Raw genomic sequence first — 19,402 nt, 5'->3', positions numbered from 1 at the left:
CACATCGCCAGCTCGCGGGACGCAGAGCGCTGCAAACTGAGTCAGCTACTGTACAGGGTGTCCTTCTCCTCCCACCGTCGGTGGGTAAACAGTGCAGCTCATTGGTCCAGAGCTCAGGAGCCAGACGCTCACCTTCTGAACAGGCTAGTGTTCCCTCAAACGACCCATGTGTGCCAACCCTTCATTAGCATCAGCAGAGCCCTGCTGTGTGTAGCCCCTCTGTGGCGCTCCCGCTGCTTCTCTGAGCTCGCTTTATACTCAGAAAAGGTCCCGTGCCACTGCTAGGGAGATGAAAGTTTCTTTAAGGCATTAGGTGTCGGAGGGAATTCCACTACACACTAAAATAAACAGGAATGCTGACGTTGTGACGACAGCAGAGCATTCCTTCTGGCTGTTCCTGCAGTTTTTGGAGCACTCACATGCTGCCCTTTGGTAATAAAATGTGCCCAGTGTTCAGATGCTGTTTCCCATTTGCGAAGGATGAGAGAGAAACACAGACAGGAGAGATGCTAAGGGACAGAGATTGGTTTATATGGTGAAATAAATGTTCTTCCACCATATTCACTGCCTGTCATCTCCCCAGAAATGCTGCTGCAAGTTTGAGATGGTGTCTAATTTGTGTGAGTTTTAATAGCTGCACCTATTGGCTCTACGATATGTAAGTTAAGGCTTATACAGTACCATATGAGACCACAATTTTAGACTTTTCAAATGAAGTGGAAGTAGCCGCTGTTCTTCTCTCAAACCCAGTTGTTTGTTTTCTCTCACTCACTCATCTTCTCCCGCTTTATCCGTTACCGGGTCGCGGGGGCAGGGATGCAGGGATGCCCAGACTTCCCTCACCCCAGACACTTCCTCCAGCTCTTCCGGGGGGAGTCCGAGGCGTTCCCAGGCCAGCCGAGAGACATAGTCTCTCCAGCGTGTCCTGGGTCTTCCCCGGGGTCTCCTCCCGGTGGGACATGCCTGGAACACCTCCCTAGGGAGGCGTCCAGGAGGCATCCGGTACAGATGCCCAAGCCACCTCAGCTGACTCCTCTCAATGTGGAGGAGTAGCGGCTCGACTCCGAGCTCCTCTCGGGTGACCGAACTCCTCACCCTATCTCTAAGGGAGCGTCCAGCCACCCTGTGGAGGAAACTCATCTCGGCCGCTTGTATCCGCGATCTTGTCCTTTCGGTCACTACCCAAAGTTCATGACCATAGGTGAGGGTAGGGGCGTAGATTGACCGGTAAATCGAGAGCTTCGCCTTTCGACTCAGCTCCCTCTTCACCACGACGGTCCAGTACATCGACCGCATTACTGCGGACGCTGCACCGATCCGCCTGTCAATCTCACGCTCCATTGTTCCCTCACTCGTGAACAAGATCCCGAGATACTTGAACTCCTCCACCTGAGGCAGGACTTCTCCACCCACCCGGAGAAGGCATGCCACCCTTTTCCGGTCGAGAACCATGGCCTCGGTCTTGGAGGTGCTGATTCTCATCCCTGCCGCGTCGCACTCGGCCGCAAACCGCCCCAGCACATGCTGGAGGTCCCGGTCTGATGAAGCCAACAGGACAACATCATCTGCAAAAAGCAGAGATGAAATCCTGAGGTTCCCAAACCGGATCCCCTCCGGCCCCTGGCTGCGCCTAGAAATCCTGTCCATAAAAATTATGAACAGGACCGGTGACAAAGGGCAGCCCTGCCGGAGTCCAACATGCACCGGGAACAAGTCTGACTTACTGCCGGCAATGCGAACCAGACTCCTGCTTCGATCATACAGAGACCGGACAGCCCTTAGTAGAGGGCCCCGGACTCCATACTCACTCAGCACCCCCCACAGAATGGCACGAGGGACACGGTCAAATGCCTTCTCCAGATCCACAAAACACATGTAGACTGGTTGGGCAAATTCCCATGAACCCTCGAGCACCCTGTGGAGGGTATAGAGCTGGTCCAGTGTTCCACGACCGGGACGAAAACCGCATTGTTCCTCCTGAATCCGAGGTTCGACTATCGGCCGTAATCTCCTCTCCAGTACCCTGGCGTAGACTTTCCCCGGGAGGCTGAGAAGTGTGATCCCCCTGTAGTTGGAACACACTCTCCGGTCCCCCTTTTTAAACAGAGGGACCACCACCCCGGTTTGCCACCCCAGCGGTACTGTCCCCTTCCTCCATGCAATGTCGCAGAGGCCTGTCAGCCACGACAGCCCTACGACATCCAGAGACTTGAGGTACTCAGGGCGAATCTCATCCACCCCCGGTGCCCGGCCACCGAGGAGCTTACGAACCACCTCGGTGACCTCGGCTTGGGTGATGGATGAGCACGCCTCCGAGCCCCAACCCTCTGCTTCCTCAGTGGAAGGCATGTCAGTCGGGTTAAGGAGATCCTCAAAGTATTCCTTCCACCGTCCGACAATGTCCCCAGTCGAGGTCAACAGCTCCCCACCAGCACCATAAATGGTGCCGGCAGAGTACTGCTTCCCCCTTCTGAGGCGCCGAACGGTCCTCCAGAATTTCCTCGAGGCCGACCGAAAGTCCTCCTCCATGGCCTCCCCGAACTCCTCCCAGACCCGAGTTTTTGCCTCCAAGACTGCCCGAGCCGCGGCCCGCTTGGCCTGCCGGTACCTATCTACTGCGTCAGGAGTCCCACCGGCCAACATAGCCCTGTAGGACTCCTTCTTCAGTCTGACGGCATCCTGTACTTCCGGTGTCCACCACCGGGTTCTAGGATTGCCGCCACGACAGGCACCGGAGACCTTGCGTCCACAGCTTCGAGCCGCCGCGTTGACAATGGAGGCGGAGAACATGGTCCACTCGGACTCGATGTCCCCCGCCTCCCCCGGGATCCGAGAGAAGCTCTCCCGGAGGTGGGAGTTGAAGATGTCCCTGACAGAGGGCTCAGCCAGACGTTCCCAACAGACCCTCACAATCCGTTTGGGTCTGCCCGGTCTGTCCAACCTCCTCCTCCGCCAGCGCATCCAATTCACCACCAGGTGGTGATCAGTTGACAGCTCAGCCCCTCTCTTCACCCGAGTGTCCAAGACATGCGGCCGAAGGTCAGATGAAACGACAACAAAGTCGATCATTGACCTCCGGCCTAGGGTGTCCTGGTGCCACGTGCACTGATGGACACCCTTATGCTTGAACATGGTGTTCGTGATGGACAAACTGCGACTCGCACAGAAGTCCAACAACGAAACACCACTCGGGTTCAGATCGGGGATGCTGTTCCTCCCAATCACGCCTCTCCAGGTATCACTGTCATTGCCCACGTGAGCGTTGAAGTCCCCCAGTAGAACAATGGAGTCCCCAGTTGGAGCACTATCAAGTACTCCTCCCAGGGACTCCAAGAAGGCCGGGTACTCCCCACTGCTGTTCGGCCCGTAGGCACAAACAACAGTGAGAGACCTATCCCCGACCCGAAGGCGCAGGGAAGCGACCCTCTCGTTCACCGGGGTGAACTCCAACACATGGCGGCTGAGCTGGGGGGCTATAACCAAGCCCACACCAGCCCGCCGCCTCTCACCCTGGGCAACTCCAGAGTAGTGGAGGGTCCAGCCCCCTTCAAGGAGCTGGGTTCCAGAGCCCAAGCTATGTGTGGAGGTGAGCCCGACTATCTCAAGCCGGTATCTCTCAACCTCACGCACAAGCTCCGGCTCCTTCCCCCCCAGCGAGGTGACATTCCATGTCCCCACTGTGAGGGTTGATGTCCAGGGATTGGGTCGTCGAGGCACCCCGCCACGACTGCTACCCAGCCCACAATGCACCGGCCTGCCATGGTCCTTCCTGCGGGTGGTGGGCCAACTGGAAGGCGGACCCGCGTCGCCGTTTCGGGCTGAGCCCGGCCGGGTCCCACGGGCAAAGACCCGGCCACCAGGCGCTCGCCTACGAGCCCCAACCCCAGGCCTGGCTCCAGGGCGGGGCCCCGGTGACGCCGATCCGGGCGACTGTTTGTTTTCTGTCGTATTGAAGTTTAAAATTTGGCATTGTGTGCATCGCTGTCATGGTGACTACGGCTGCTGACGTCCCCCCCCTCCTGGTCATCCCGCTGCTGCTTCCACCTGCCTGCTGTGTGCTGCTGACGTCCCCGACCCCCCCAGTCTGGCCCTCGGCAGGAGGGTCCCCCCTTATGGTCCAGGTCCTGGTCCAGGTTTCTTCCCTCCTAAAGGGGAGTTTTTCTTGCCACTGTTTGGCTTAAGGTTGTTCTCCCACTAGGGGAGTTTTTACCTGTCATTGTTTATGTAATAATTGCTCGGGGGTTTATGTTTATGTTTATGTTCATGTTCATGTTCTGGATCTCTGGAAAGCGTCTAGAGACAACATCTGTTGTATTAGACGCTATATAAATAAAATTGAATTGAATTTAATTTAATTATTAGACGCATGGTCAGCTTTTGAAAAAATTTAAGGCTTTTAGGTGTGCCTTATAGTGCAGAAAATACGGTATACACTGTTTTGAGATGACTGCTGTTGAAGCATTTGTGTGCACTGAAATTGTACTCTCCAAGAAACCACAGGAATGATCAGACAGGCCCATCAGACCCAGTAACCTTTGAAATGCTCAGACCCTCAGACATCAGTAAGTCCCCTAGTGTGCACGGCGTCTGTTACGTTCCAAGTCAGCCCAAAGTTGTCCAGAGTCTTATTCAGGTTTAGTCCCTTCGTCCTGACGGCTGTTCAATTCAATTCAATTCAATTTTATTTATATAGCGTCTAATACAACAGATGTTGTCTCTAGACGCTTTCCAGAGATCCAGAACATGAACATGAACATAAACATAAACATAAACATAAACATAAACATAAACCCCCGAGCAATTATTATATAAACAATGGCAGGTAAAAACTCCCTTAGTGGGAGAAAAGCCTTAAGCCAAACAGTGGCAAGGAAAAACTCCCCTTTAGGAGGGAAGAAACCTTGAGCAGGACCAGGCTCATAAGGGGGGACCCTCCTGCCGAAGGCCAGACTGGGGGAGTCAGGGACGTCGACAGCACACAGCAGGCAGGTGGAAGCAGCAGCGGGATGACCAGAGGTGGGGGGGGGGGGGCGTCAGCAGCACACAACAGTCATGTGGAAGCAGCAGCGGGATGACCAGAGGGGGGGGGGGCGTCAGCAGCACACAACAGTCATGTGGAAGCAGCAGCGGGATGACCAGAGGGGGGGGGGGTGCAGGCAGGCGGAAGCAGCAACAGCAGACATCCACGTAGGCAGGTGGAAGAAGCAATGGGATGACCAGAGGGGGGGGAGGGCCGGGAACACAGGCCAGAACGCAGCTCCTGAGGCTCCGGCCTGCAAACATACACAAAAGAGAAAAAAGGGGGGCCGGCACAAGAAACTACAGGAACAATGGACAAAAATGATAGCTATGAGATATTTATAATAAATAAAAATGGTAATGGAGAAGAGAGGCAGGGAAAAGGAGAGGAGAAGAAGGGTGAGAGGCACCGCCCAGCGGATCATGTCGGTGCCCCCCTGCAGCATAAGCCTATAGCAGCATATCTACCGCGAAGCTATATTTGAGACTAACTATTATAGTTTTGTTCTATAGCTGCGACAATGACTACTGACTCTAACACACTAAAGTTTACACTACCTAGAGATTTACCAACACCAGCTAGAGGTTTACTTAACACTAACTATAAGCTTTACTAAACAGAAAGGTTTTAAGTTTAGTTTTAAAGGTGGAGGTGGTGTCAGCCTCCTTAACCCAGATTGGAAGTTGGTTCCAAAGTAATGGTGCCTGATAGCAGAACGCCCGCCCTCCAAATCTACATTTAGATACTCTAGGAACTACGAGTAAACCTGCACCCTGGGAGCGGAGAGCTCGGCCAGGAACATAAGGCACTATCAAATCTTGTAAATACTGCGGAGCTAAGCCGTTTTGGGCTTTATATGCAAGTAATAAAATTTTAAATTGAATTCTGAATTTTACAGGTAGCCAATGGAGCGACGCTAACACTGGAGAGACGTGGTCTCTCCTGCTAATTCCTGTCAGTACTCGTGCTGCTGCATTTTGGATCAGCTGGAGCCTATTCAGCAAATTACTTGGACATCCTGCTAACAACACATTACAGTAATCCAGTCTAGAAGATACAAACGCATGAACTAGTTTCTCTGCATCCCTCTGCGAGAGGATTTTCCTAATTTTTGCAATATTACGGAGATGGAAAAACGCTATTTTACAAACCTGATTAACATATGGTTTAAACGACAAATCCTGATCGAAAACAACACCAAGGTTTCTCACAGTTGCACTGGAAGCCATCGCAACACCATCTAATCCCTTCCTAAGATGCTCTGGACCAAGAATGATAACCTCTGTTTTATCTGAATTTAGAAGCAAGAAATTTCTGGACATCCAGTCCTTGATGTCCCTAAGACATGCCTGAAGTTTAACTAACGGTTCTGTTTCATCCGGCTTCATAGACAAGTAGAGCTGCGTATCATCAGCATAACAATGAAAGTGTATGCCGTGATTCTGGATTATACTTCCCAACGGCTGCATGTATAAACTGAACAAGACTGGCCCTAGCACTGAACCCTGCGGAACACCATAACAGACCCTCGACTGTTCTGAAGAAACCTCATGTACATGAACAAACTGGAACCTGTCAGATAGATATGATTTAAACCAACGTAGAGCTGTCCCTTTAATCCCAACAACATGCTCTAACCTGTGCAGTAAAATGCCATGATCTATAGTGTCAAAAGCAGCACTGAGGTCCAGTAGAACCAGTATGGACACTAATCCCTTATCTGAGGCCATAAGAAGGCCTCAGATAAGGCCTTCTTATGGCTGTTGTTGTTGTTGTTGTTTTTTATGTTAAAATCACCAACAATCACGGTCAAAATCAACACAGGTCGTAGCAGTTCACTGAGGTCATCAGAAAAGTCAGCCCAGTATTGAGAGGCCTGTACACATTCAGAAACAGGACTCTGGGCGAGCTCTTCAGCTGTATAACCATATATTCAAAAGAAAGCCAATGTTACGGCTGCCATTACTCAAAAGGTTTTAAATAAAATGCTTAGTGCCTCCATATCCTCCCCAACTTTAATGCAACGGCGTGTTGCGTCTGATGTCTTTGTTATTGGTTTTTTTGCGCATGCGGGTCAGTTTGAAAACACAATCAGTTCACTCTGGAATGTGATATAGACCACATTTTAAAAGGTGAAGTGATATTTCAGTCCTGTTTTAGAACAAATCATTTCAGTTGGTGTTTTGGTCCCTGGGGTTGACTGGTGAGCTGTTCACGGTGTAGCTCTCCATCTCCAATATTTACTGGCCTGCTGCCCTAGTCGTGCAAACATCATGCCAAACACGCCATGTCTAACCGTCCCCCACCCCTTGCTCTGCATGGAAATGCCTCATCGGCAGTCACAATTATCCAATGGTAATATTTTCTCTCTTGCGTGAGTTGTGATAACTATAGAATAAATGGCTACTTGCAGCTAAATGCTGAGAATACATGACTGTCTCAGAAAATTAGAATATTGTGATACAGTCCTTTATTTTCTGTAATGCAATTAAAAAAACAAAAATGTCATACATTCTGGATTCATTACAAATCAACTGAAATATTGCAAGCCTTTTATTATTTTAATATTGCTGATTATGGTTTACAGTTTAAGATTAAGATTCCCAGAATATTCAAATTTTTTGAGCCATGATCAGCAATATTAAAATAATAAAAGGCTTGCAATATTTCAGTTTATTTGTAATGAATCCAGAATGTATAACATTTTTGCATTACAGAAAATAAAGAACTTAATCACAATATTCAAATTTTCTGAGACAGTCCTGTAAATGAAAAATGTCTTGCTCAGATAATACTGTAGATTCTTAAGATGAAGCTTCATAAATCAAAGGGTTTTTCAGCAAGATATGTTTTATATCTCTCAATTATCCTTACTCTTCTCAACATGCATGAGTCACATATTGGACAGTGACCCATTTCAGGTTCTCACACAGTTGATATCGTCAAACTATAGATTGTGTTTTGTGAGGAAGTGAAAGCTAAAACATTGAAAAGAAGAAGAAGAACCATTTTTTGTAGAAAACATAAGCAGCGTAGTAAAGAAATGCAATGATGGTGGTTGCATGAGGAAGTGCTACTTGTTGGTTCTAACCATGATTTCAAATCAGGGTTGTTTTCAATAGCTTGGTCGCAGTCCAAAAGCATATTGTAGCATCTCACTGGCATACATAATTAGATGCTGGAAGCGCTGGCAGCAGTCAATAAAGTCTAAGAATACGAGTGTGCACAGACAGACACTTTGTCGCCTTGTAGACTTGTTTTCTAGACGAAGCACAAACCCGTATTGACATGTTACAGGTCCTCATCGTCCGTCTTAGCCTAATGCAAAACTACCAGACCAGGCAAAGTGACTTCAGTAGGAAGAGTTATCATTAAAAAAAAACCAAAACATTTAAAAATGTATTTTACCAGGAAAAAGTTTGACAACAATGTCTCATTTAGAAACAGAACCTTGTCAAGAACAGGAGTACAAAAAACACATCAAAGATCAGTAGATACAGAAAATAGTAATAGACGATTAAAAAGCACATGTGTAGGAATATGGGTAGAAATGACAGGAACAACAGTCGGTAACAATCAGGTGGATATCGACATGCTCGTGGTTCCACTTCCTTTTCCTGTTCAAAACCTCAAGTCATTAACATAAGGGCCACATGTTGGCAAATATAGAACATCTTATACATATTTTATCGTCTTTTATCGCCTCTTCACACTGTGCTTCTAATTTTAGAACTATGGGGTGATAAAGTTTCCACTTTATATCCTTCCTCTTTCGCTGATATGTGTAGCCTACACACATTTGTAACAGACTGACAAACATCAAATCATTGCTTGCTACATCCAGAATTTACTCAATATTAATGCAACTCTTATGTGACTTTTTAGCAAAAGTGTCATACTTGGATGTTTTTTTCAAATCAGTACTATACAGGACTGTCTCAGAAAATTAGAATATTGTGATGAAGTTCTTTATTTTCTGTAATGCAATTAAAAAAACAAACATGTCATACATTCTGGATTCATTACAAATCAACTGAAATATTGCAAGCCTTTTATTATTTTAATATTGCTGATTATGGTTTACAGTTTAAGATTAAGATTCCCAGAATATTCAAATTTTTTGAGATAGGATATTTGAGTTTTCTTAAGCTGTAAACCATGATCAGCAATATTAAAATAATAAAAGGCTTGCAATATTTCAGTTGATTTGTAATGAATCCAGAATGTATGACATTTTTGCATTACAGAAAATAAAGGACTTTATCACAATAATCTAATTTTCTGAGACAGTCCTGTAGGAATATAACAAAGTTACCTTTTTAAAGTTTTCTGAAGGCAAATGTTTTAAGAATATTTTTAAATTTGTTTATAAAACCGATTGACCCTGTCACTTTCTAATCCCCCTCTTTATTTGTATTACAGTGAATGAGATCATAAGAAAGGATCTGACAGGCGTGCAGGCCAGAGGGCAGACATAAACAACGGACATGAGGAGGAAATGACAACACGCCCCCCTACCCCCGTTACACGCAGACACACATGCACACACACAACCTGCAGCCTTCCATTCAGGTGATGCGCTTCCACTGACAATCACATCCTTTCTTTCCTTTTCTTTATGCATTGAAAAAGAAATATCAGTTCCTGACTGCTGTTTTTGCCCTGGAAGTTTTCCTGCAATACACATCTGGTAAATAGAAGGATTTATTTGACTTATAACCAGTACTGGAGTTGAGGGGGGATGAGGGGGGACGGCATCCCCCCCTGAAATAAAAACGGTCCAAATCATCCCCCTGTAAAACTGCCATCCCTCCTTTCCATCCCTTATGTCATTTCATCAATGAATGTGGTTTTACTGCTATTTCAACATTTAGAGTCATCACCAGAAAAATAACACCAGAAAAATAACTTATTTGACAATTTTCACCTGTTTCAAGTAAATTTTCACTTGAAATAAGTAGGAAAATCTGCCAGTGGAACAAGATTTATCTTCTTATTACAAGCAAAAAAATCTTGTTCCACTGGCAGATTTTTCTACTTATTTCAAGTGAAAATCTACTTGAAACAGGTGAAAATTGTTGTTTTTTCCAGTGATGAGTCTTGTTTTAATTGTAATGAGATTTTTTTACTAAAATGAGACATTTTAACTAGAAATAAGACAAATATTCTTGTTAAGATTGTGAGTTTTTGCAGTGATCCATGTTACTTATCCTGTGAAGGACAGAGTCATATTGATAAGTTCAGAAAAGTGTTTTTTATTGTTGTGTTTTGATGTATTTGATGTAAGCCCAGTGGATATTTAAAGCTTACAGAAGGCTGCATTTAACTGCTGCTATGTCATTCCTGCAGTATTTCTGCAGGTGTTTTGGTCACTGCTATTATTTGTAATATATTATATTATTTGTAATCAGCACAAATTATCTGTCCCCATATGATAAAATCCACCATCCCCCCTGATTGTTTTTTTACAACTCCAGTACTGCTTATAAGCCATCATGTTTAAAAGAGAAAAAAAAAACGAGATTGTTGTCAAACAGCAAACAAATGTGCCTTATCCTGTTCATTATCCTTTCAAGATCCGAAACAGTCTTTTACTCAAGGGAATAATGTTTGAATGGGATAAATTAATTCAGTTGCCAAAATAGCTTTATCCAGACCCTTGAAGAAACACTCGTATTTGTTCTCCTCTTTAGCAGGGAATGACAGTTGTAGCACGTACTAGTTTCACCAACTATTTCAAACGGATAACCAAAGCTGAAACCAAACGTTCAGATTCTTATTGTGCCTTTCTATTTTCTCAATTCTGCTTACACAAAGTGTTTGTCTGTGTGTAACTTTTTGTATACTGGTAGTTTGACATTAAAATATTGTCCAAAGCTTACACTCTGATCATCTCATTATAATTACAACTTCCTGACCAAAGACAAACGCACACTGCCGTAATCACATGCAAATGAACTTTTGTGACACCATTAAAATGCACTATTTTCAATAAAGGGGTGTCAATGTCGTTAGTTTTAATTTAATAACCGAGTCATGAATAAGTTTCCATTTTCCTGTTAAATCAGATTCTCGTGCCAAAGTTTCTTGACAGTGAGCTGTGATGACAGCATGGGTCTTCATTTTTATTTTATATCAGGATCTCTCAGTACAACTTCTGTTTTTCACTCTTTGATTGAAAATCAATTCAAATGTTCTGAAGTCTCGCTGTGAAATTCTTTTTTTAAAGGTTTTACTCTTTTAGGTTTTCACTTTTCTGTAAGAGGGGTCAAAACGTCTGTTGTTGTTTCCACAATCTAAAGAGCATATCCACATCTTAAACTGTGTTTTTCTGACTATACATATGCATTTTGAATCTCTCTGTAATGCAATCATTTATACCAAAAGCTGCCTATGCACAACTATCATGTTTGCAAATGTAAAAAAAAAAGTGTGAATATGTTCTGTAACTGCACCGAAATGTAACCGTAATTGATATTCTAATATAGATTATGCTTTGATTAATAAATCTCTAGTTCATGTTATTTTCACTCAATGAATTGGAGTTGATTACAACCGCCAGTTAAGTGTTATTAAAGAAAAAAGTGTGAGTATGAGGAGATAAAAACATGTCAAAGTAAAATATAAGATTGAATCACAGTGTGTAATATTTAATGTGGTCCTACTTGTTTAAAGTATGGTTATAAAATATTAGAAGAGCTAAGATTGCTCTTTGAATGATATTTTTCATTGAGCCAGTTCAGCACAAATGCATTTGACATTTCATGAATGTAATCTGTTATGATTTCCCCTTTTGTGTAAATATTAGATACAGAGTTTTTGACAAAGTCTACAGTTCTATATAGAAGCAGTCATATGTCATGTTGTCCATCATACGTCCCTGATCTGTCTCTTGTGTAAAATGTATGTTATAGTCATTATTATCTTCCGTTTTATTACAAAGTTTAAAAAAGAAAAACTGAAGGGAATTATGCTACGATTATAGTTTATAATATTATTAATTTGTTTAAAATTATTTTACTATCTCAAAATCTTTGCTAATCAATAAATACTGGGCTATTTTATTAGCTGTTTTATAGTTGTTTCTTTTTTATTCTTCGTCTGTAAAAATCTCTTGATACTATTTTTGTATCCTTAAGAGAAGCAATAAATAATAACCATACAATCTGACTGTCCTTGTAGTAATGTGTCAACTCTGCTACTCATGACAAATGTTTACATTTAATCCATTTTTATTTAAGTGTGTGAGCGTAGAGCGTAGATAGTGTTCACAGAACAACATTTCCCTGGTCAGCACCACTCAAGGTGACCAAACTTACTTATGATTTTTGAAAAGATCCATGTCTATAGATGATATTCTGGTATGAAAACCTTCAATTGTGGCAATTTCAGATTCATTACAAATCAACTGAAAAATTGCAAGCCTTTTATTATTTTAATATTGCTGATTATGGCTTACAGTTTAAGATTAAGATTCCCAGAATATTCAAATTTTTTGAGATAGGATATTTGAGTTTTCTTAAGCTGTAAGCCATGATCAGCAATATTAAAATAATAAAAGGCTTGCAATATTTCAGTTGATTTGTAATTAATCCAGAATGTAGGACATTTTTGTTTTTGTAATTGCATTACAGAAAATCACAATATTCTAATTTTATGAGACAGTCCTGTACTATATTTTATCCCTATGTTATCTAGGAACAACAGAGACACAAAATACAAAAACTGAAATACTCACAGGACCATAAGGATTCAGGAAATGTATAATATACTTATTATACTAAAATATCATTGTTGCAGGTCATTGTGAGGCTTAAACTAGAAGAGCATCATTAGGCTCCTATGAAACTATAACAGCCACTAATGTCACAAACTGGTCTTTATCTGCAAATACAGGATGATCCAGCTGCCACTCAGGAAGGTTATCATACCAAAATATCACTTACAGACATGTATATTTTCAAAAATTATAAGCTAGTTTTGTGACTTTGAGTGGAACTGATATCTGGTCTGGAACATGGACTATAAGAGACGGTAGAAAGTTCCCTCTCTGCAGAATCCTGGAAGGGGAAAATCACTAGCCCTCCAGTAGACGTGACTCATCAGTTGCTCCTCTCACGTTCTGTGCCAGAGGCCGACGGGCTCACGGGAGAGATAACTGCTTTATCATTTATACAACATAGTAATATCCAGATCTGCAACCTATGAACGTTTATTGACATCACACATTTGTATTGACATGTGATTTGGGACAGTAGACAGTAGGGTGCACAAATAGTCCTTCAAATAACAAACAAGAGGAGAAATTGCATGTCCAAGGGCTACAGTTGCCATGGGACCGGCTTGTTTGGTGCTCTGTCCTGTGTGTGTGAATGAACCTTGTGTTCAGGAAGTCTTTGGTTATGACATCAGCGTGGGTGAAATAGCATGATGTGGGCGTCTCTGCATGAGCCGTCTCCAGGCCTCGCGTCCAGATATGCCTGGTGACTCATGCAGCCTGCAGCAGTCTGTGCTGTAATTACTTTGGACGGCACACAGATTTACTGTGTGAAATCAGGCAAGAACGTAATACATGACCTTAGCATTTAATTCAGCTTTTTTTGTCATAGAAAAGAAGTATTTACTGACATCAGTATCACCATGTTGACCCACGCGGGAGGTAAACTTCATGCATTATAAGGGATATGAGGAAAAAAACACCAAAACATAAACTTGATATTTGGGATTGCCTAAGCTCAGGGCTCTGTTACATCACAGATTCAGCATCTTCATCCTTCCCTTCACTTCTGATCTTGTCCCACAGCTTCCTTGTTACATTCACTGTACCTCAGATGAGGGAACCATAGACTATAAGAAGAACTGGTCAAGCCCCCTGTGTAGTCCCCGTAGATTGCCCGAAGAGTGAAGTCCCTGTTTGCCTGCACTGCGCTGCAGAAATGGGCAGAATTAACAAACTGGCAGGAACGTGGCCACCTTATATCAGTCACTGTTATTTTGCTTAGCTGACTTAGCTTATGCTAACCAATGATGCTGATTAATATTACTTTACATTATTAAATATGTTGTATGTGTATGTATGTTTTTTTTTTTTTACCTTGTCTGCACACATATTAATGGTTAATACCATGCTGGTATAAACCTAAGGCATATATATGTGCATTATTACTATATTTAATATATATATATACATATATATGCATACATGCGCATACACAAACATATATATACACATACAAACACACGTCGAGCACTGGAAATCTGAGCTCCGATCCGATCACAATCTGAGCTAAACTACCGCTAACTAACCCCAAAACTACAGAGCAAGCATGCAGGTGAACAAGCCAATGTATTTGTGTGTGTGTGTGTGTGTGTGTGTGTGCGTGCGTGTGTGTGTGTGTGTGTGTGTGTGTGTGTGTCTGTGTGTGTGTGTGTGTGTGTGTGTCTGTGTGTGTGTGTGTGTGTGTGTGTGTGTGTGTGTGTGTGTGTGTGTGTGTGTGTGTGTGTGTGTGTGTATATGTATGTGTGGCTATGTGTGTGTGTGTGTGTGTGTGTGTGTGTGTGTGTGTGTATATATATGTGTGGCTATGTGTATGTCTATGTGTGTGTGTGCGTGTGTATGTATATGTCTGTGTGGCTATGTGTGTGTGTGTGTGTGTGTGTGTGTGTGTGTGTGTGTGTGTGTGTGTGTGTGTGTGTGTGTGTGTGTGTGTGTGTGTGTGTGTGTGTGTGTGTACATACATATACATACACATAGCCACACAGATATATACACACACACACACACACACACACACACACTCACACACACACACACACACACACACACACACACACACACACACACACATACATATACACACACACACACACACACACACACACACACACACACACACACGTGTGTGTGTGTGTGTGTGTACGTGAGTGTCATCCCCATTTCAAATGTCACTACCAAATGGAAAAGGGCCTGGCAGAGCTCTGCTGGTTACACAGCCTGCTGCTACTGGGGAAGCAGAATAATAGACCACAGGCCGCAGCAGACTTCTGCTGGGAAGGTCCTGAAATGAGTCGCCAAAAAAAAAACTGGGTTTGTATGTGTATATATAAGTATGTGTATGCATATGTATATGTATATATATGTATATTTATTAATGAGATAAATATAGTAACAATGCACATATATATGTTTTAGGTTCTTACCAGCATGGTATTAACCATTAATATGTGTGCAGACAAGTTAAAAAAAAAGAAAGAAAATGATTCACAGTGGCTCCCAGCTCCCTCAGCTCATTCATGCTGTGCAGCTGCCAGTGAACATCTGGAACGGGACCTCCCATTTGAAATACTGCAGTATACTAAACACTCGATTAAATATAAAGTTTCCTCTTCCTTGGGTAGATAACAAAAAAACACCAAAAGACTCTCCATTCTTACAAAGTGGACTGAATTATACTAACGCTCTCATCCTTTGCTTAAGGCATACGTCTTATTCATCCAATGAAATGGAAAGCTTCAAGGGTGTGAGCAAGATACATCGCTTTGCACTCATTCCAGGTACGGGTCTGGAATCTCCTCAACATCTAAATAAATAAATACAAACAGGAAAACTATAATCATGCTATTTTCTGGACAAACCCTGTATTGTAGGAGTTTCTGCTGATGCCCTGCAGAGGGAGACAAGAACCACGAGTAAGAATCCCAACCTGAGCCGTTCAACAGCAGTCCACAACAGTGACAAGGCAATTACTAAAGAAAGAACAAACGACACCAGAGCTACCTCGACCTCCTTCGGTAAAGTCCTGGGGACACTTCACCGCTGAGTATTTTTCAACAATTAAACTGACCAACTTGGTTATTGTGTAATTGCCATTTGAAGCGAAAGATGCATCTATGAGAATCTTAGAAAAGCTTCTTTTGACAAAACATCTGCTTGGTTCATTCAAGTCTTTTCAACCAATGTAATTGACTTAATTGCCTTTGTGTCAAAATTGTGAACCAGATGAGCTCAGGTGTGTTGAGGCTGCTGGTTCTGGTGCTGGTTCTGGTGCTGGTTCTGGTTGGGAGGAGGTGCAGGTCCCCCTGCAGGGTTCGTCAGCCCGGATTCAGAAAGCCAAGCCAAGAACTTTGGAGATGTGGGCCAAAAGCTGCAGAGGATGTAAACCAACTACCGTCAGAACTTTTGTGACTGGCATCTATGGTAACTCTGTAAGTCACAAAAATATACAGATGAGACACAAAAGCAGAAGATTCAAATTCTCATTCATTCTAAACTCCATAACACAGTTCAACAAAAGCATATTTAGGTAACGGAGCTCTAGAGCTCTGTCTTTTTCCCTCGTAGCCACAAACGGCTGGTTTAAAACTCGGCCTCAAGCCCTGGAGGAGGAGGATTGCTGCTGCTGATTCATTATGTTTTTAAATAGACATTATTACTACTTTTATTATCCTACATTACGCTGATCGTTTTATTGTATGGGTACAACCTAACTTTTGTACTTGCTGTGTTCATTACTGACCTTTCTTTTAATATCTTTTAATGTCTTTTTTATCATTCATTTGCTGTCTCCCTTTTTATATTTATATCATTAACTGCAGCCCAGGCCAAGTCTCCCTTGGGACAAATACAGTTTTTCTTGATGTTGTTTAACAATGGTGTCGTCAGCAGAAAGCAGCACAGAGAAGCCAGCTAGAGAGCCAGAGACAAGGAGGAGTCCCAGGTAAAACGCAGCAGGTGATGGTAGTCAACAGCATGTTTGCTTTAGTGCTGATCCAGGAAAGGCCCCACGACAACAATGTTTGTGCTCCCAACATGGCCATGGGTGTCAAAACTGCTGGCTGGGGGGGGTCATGCTCACTGGACGTAGGCTACTGCGGACAGGAGAGGATGCTGCCCAGCTGTCTCTTCCAATCATCTCTTTTGATTCAGCGTCATTATTGCAATGAATGAAAACACAGCACCCATCTCAGCTAGTTCCATGGTATTATTCAGTTTTGTCTGTGCAACTTGTAGAATGACACTACGTTGTTTTAAACAGATGGTCACATGTATGTATTCCAGGTTTTGTGGTGGGACTGGGTGGGGCAAACGGTAGAGGAATATCTGCTGCCATACGAGCAGAATTTGGAGCCTTTTTTTCTTACAGTGTCTAAATTCACACACTGTAATTTGTACATTTAAATATGGCATTTACTTCACATCAAGTACAGACTACATATTTCATTTTAGTTAGCCTTTTGTACAGACAAAAGTACAAAATAATCATCTTCAGGCAAATTAAATCAATAAAATAAATTAAAGCTGCAAGCAGCGATGAACGGGCCCTCGCACTCACGGCCACCGTCCCCCATAAGCATATCAGAAATGACACCACCCACGACTTCCTATGTCAAACCATTCAAAAGTTATAGCAGAAAAAAGGGACGACCAATCAGAAGAAGGGGCGGGGCTAATTCAGCCCAATAAAGGTCAAGGACTCAATACCGAGTCCCATGACACCACCCACGACTCTCTATGTCAAAACATTCAAATGTTATAGCAGGAAATAGGGACAACCAATCAGAAGAAGGGGCGGGGCTAATTTTCACCAATTATGGTCAAGGACTCAATACCGAGTCTCATGACACCACTCACGACGCTTTATGTCAAACCATTCAAAGGTTATGGCAGAGAAAAGTTTTCCGGGGGGCGCTGTTGAGCTGTTAGGCCACGCCCATTAATGCAAACCATGAAATATCAAATTTATCGCCAAGTCTGGCTTGCGTGCAAAATTTGGTGACTTTTGGAGAACTATCAAATATGGACCAATCAGATGAAGGGGAGGCGCGCGTTTTGGCGTCTAGCATCGCCACGGTAACACTTTTGAAAGAGAAAAGTAATGCGGGTAGTCGCAGGATGGAGACGCACATTTTGATGTATAACACATCTGGGTGCACATTACGTTTCGGGCCGTATTAATTCTCGAAGGAATGGCATAAATTGCGCCAAAATTACACAATTAATTCAAAATGGCTGACTTCCTGTTCGGTTTCGGTCATGGCGCCAAGAGACTTTTCTTTAAGTTGCGACATGATACAGGTGTGTAGCGATTTTCGTGCATGTACGTCAAACCGTATTGTGGGGCTTGAGGCACAAAGTTTTCCGGGGGGGCGCTGTTGAGCCAGTTTGCCACGGCCATTAATACAAACCATGAAATATCAAATTTATCGCCAGGCCTGCCTTGCATGCAAAATTTGGTGACTTTTGGGGAACTATAAAAATATGGACCAATCAGATGAAGGGGGGCGCGGTTTTTGGCGTCTAGCGTCGCCACGGTAACACTTTTGAAAGAGAAAAGTAATGCGGGTAGTCGCAGGATGGAGACGCACATTTTGATGTATAACACATCTGGGTTCACGATACGGTTCGGGCCGTATTAATTCTCGAAGGAATGGCATATATTGCTCCAAAATTACGCGATTAATTCAGAATGTTCAAAATGGCCGACTTCCTGTTCGGTTTCGGCCATGGAGCCAAGAGACTTTTCTTTAAGTTGCGACATGATACAGGTGTGTACCGATTTTCGTTCATGTACGTCAAATCGTATTATGGGGCTTGAGGCGCAAAGTTTTTTCTGTCTGAACCAACCAGATGAAGGGTGGGCGCGCTTTTTGGCATCTAGCGTCGCCACGGTAACGCTTTTGAAAGAGAAAAGTAATGCGTGGTGTCGGAGGATGGAGACGCATATTTTGATGTATAACACACTTGGGGGCACGTTACGGTTCGGGCCGTGTTAACTGCCGAAGGAATGGCATAAATTGCGCCAAAGTGACACGATTGATTCAAAATGGCTGACTTCCTGTTTGGTTTCGACCATGTCGCCAAGAGACTTTTCTTTAAGTTGTGTACTGATACAGGTGTGTAGCGATTTTCGTGCATGTACGTCAAACCGTATTGTGGGGCTTGAGGCACAAAGTTTTCCGGGGGGCGCTGTTGAGCCATTTTGCCACGCCCATTAATGTAAACCATTAAATATCTAATTTTTCGCCAGGCCTGACTTGCATGCAACATTTGGTGACTTTTTGGGCATGTTTAGGGGGGCAAAAAGGCCTTCCTTTCGTCAGAAGAAAGAAAGAAAAAAGAAAAAAGAAAAAAGAAAAATTCCTACAGATACAATAGGGCCTTCGCACTGAAGGTGCTCGGGCCCTAATTAAAATTAATAAAAAATAAAAAAAAGCTTAAATTAAAATAATCTTAAAGTAAATTCAAGTACTTTACTAAATAATAAAATAATAACTAAATAAAAAAATTAATTGAGCACAAGTAGCACAACACTTCAGGCCTTTGTACTTTTCTTTTTTTAACCAGGCAGAACTAGAACAAACATGAACTCATAGAAACTCTGT

General features: G+C 43.4%; 1 protein-coding gene across 4 annotated transcripts in view; it reads left to right on the top strand.

Annotated features, from left to right (window-relative positions):
- The window catches only part of nfatc2a (nuclear factor of activated T cells 2a), a 42,215-nt gene extending 32,274 nt beyond the window's left edge, over positions 1-9,941 (top strand). For all 4 annotated transcript variants that reach the window (XM_061734687.1, XM_061734688.1, XM_061734686.1 and 1 more), the window contains one exon: positions 9,443-9,941. In XM_061734687.1, the coding sequence (XP_061590671.1) occupies positions 9,443-9,498 (56 nt within the window). In that variant the 3' untranslated portion in view covers positions 9,499-9,941. The remainder of the gene's footprint in view (positions 1-9,442) is intronic.
- Positions 9,942-19,402: the final 9,461 nt, after the last annotated feature.

Source organism: Cololabis saira, chromosome 12 (assembly GCF_033807715.1).
Source record: "Cololabis saira isolate AMF1-May2022 chromosome 12, fColSai1.1, whole genome shotgun sequence".
NCBI classification, from domain to species: Eukaryota; Metazoa; Chordata; class Actinopteri; order Beloniformes; family Belonidae; genus Cololabis; species Cololabis saira.
Note: the sequence above shows the minus strand (reverse complement) of the source record. Positions and strands in the feature narration are given on the sequence as shown.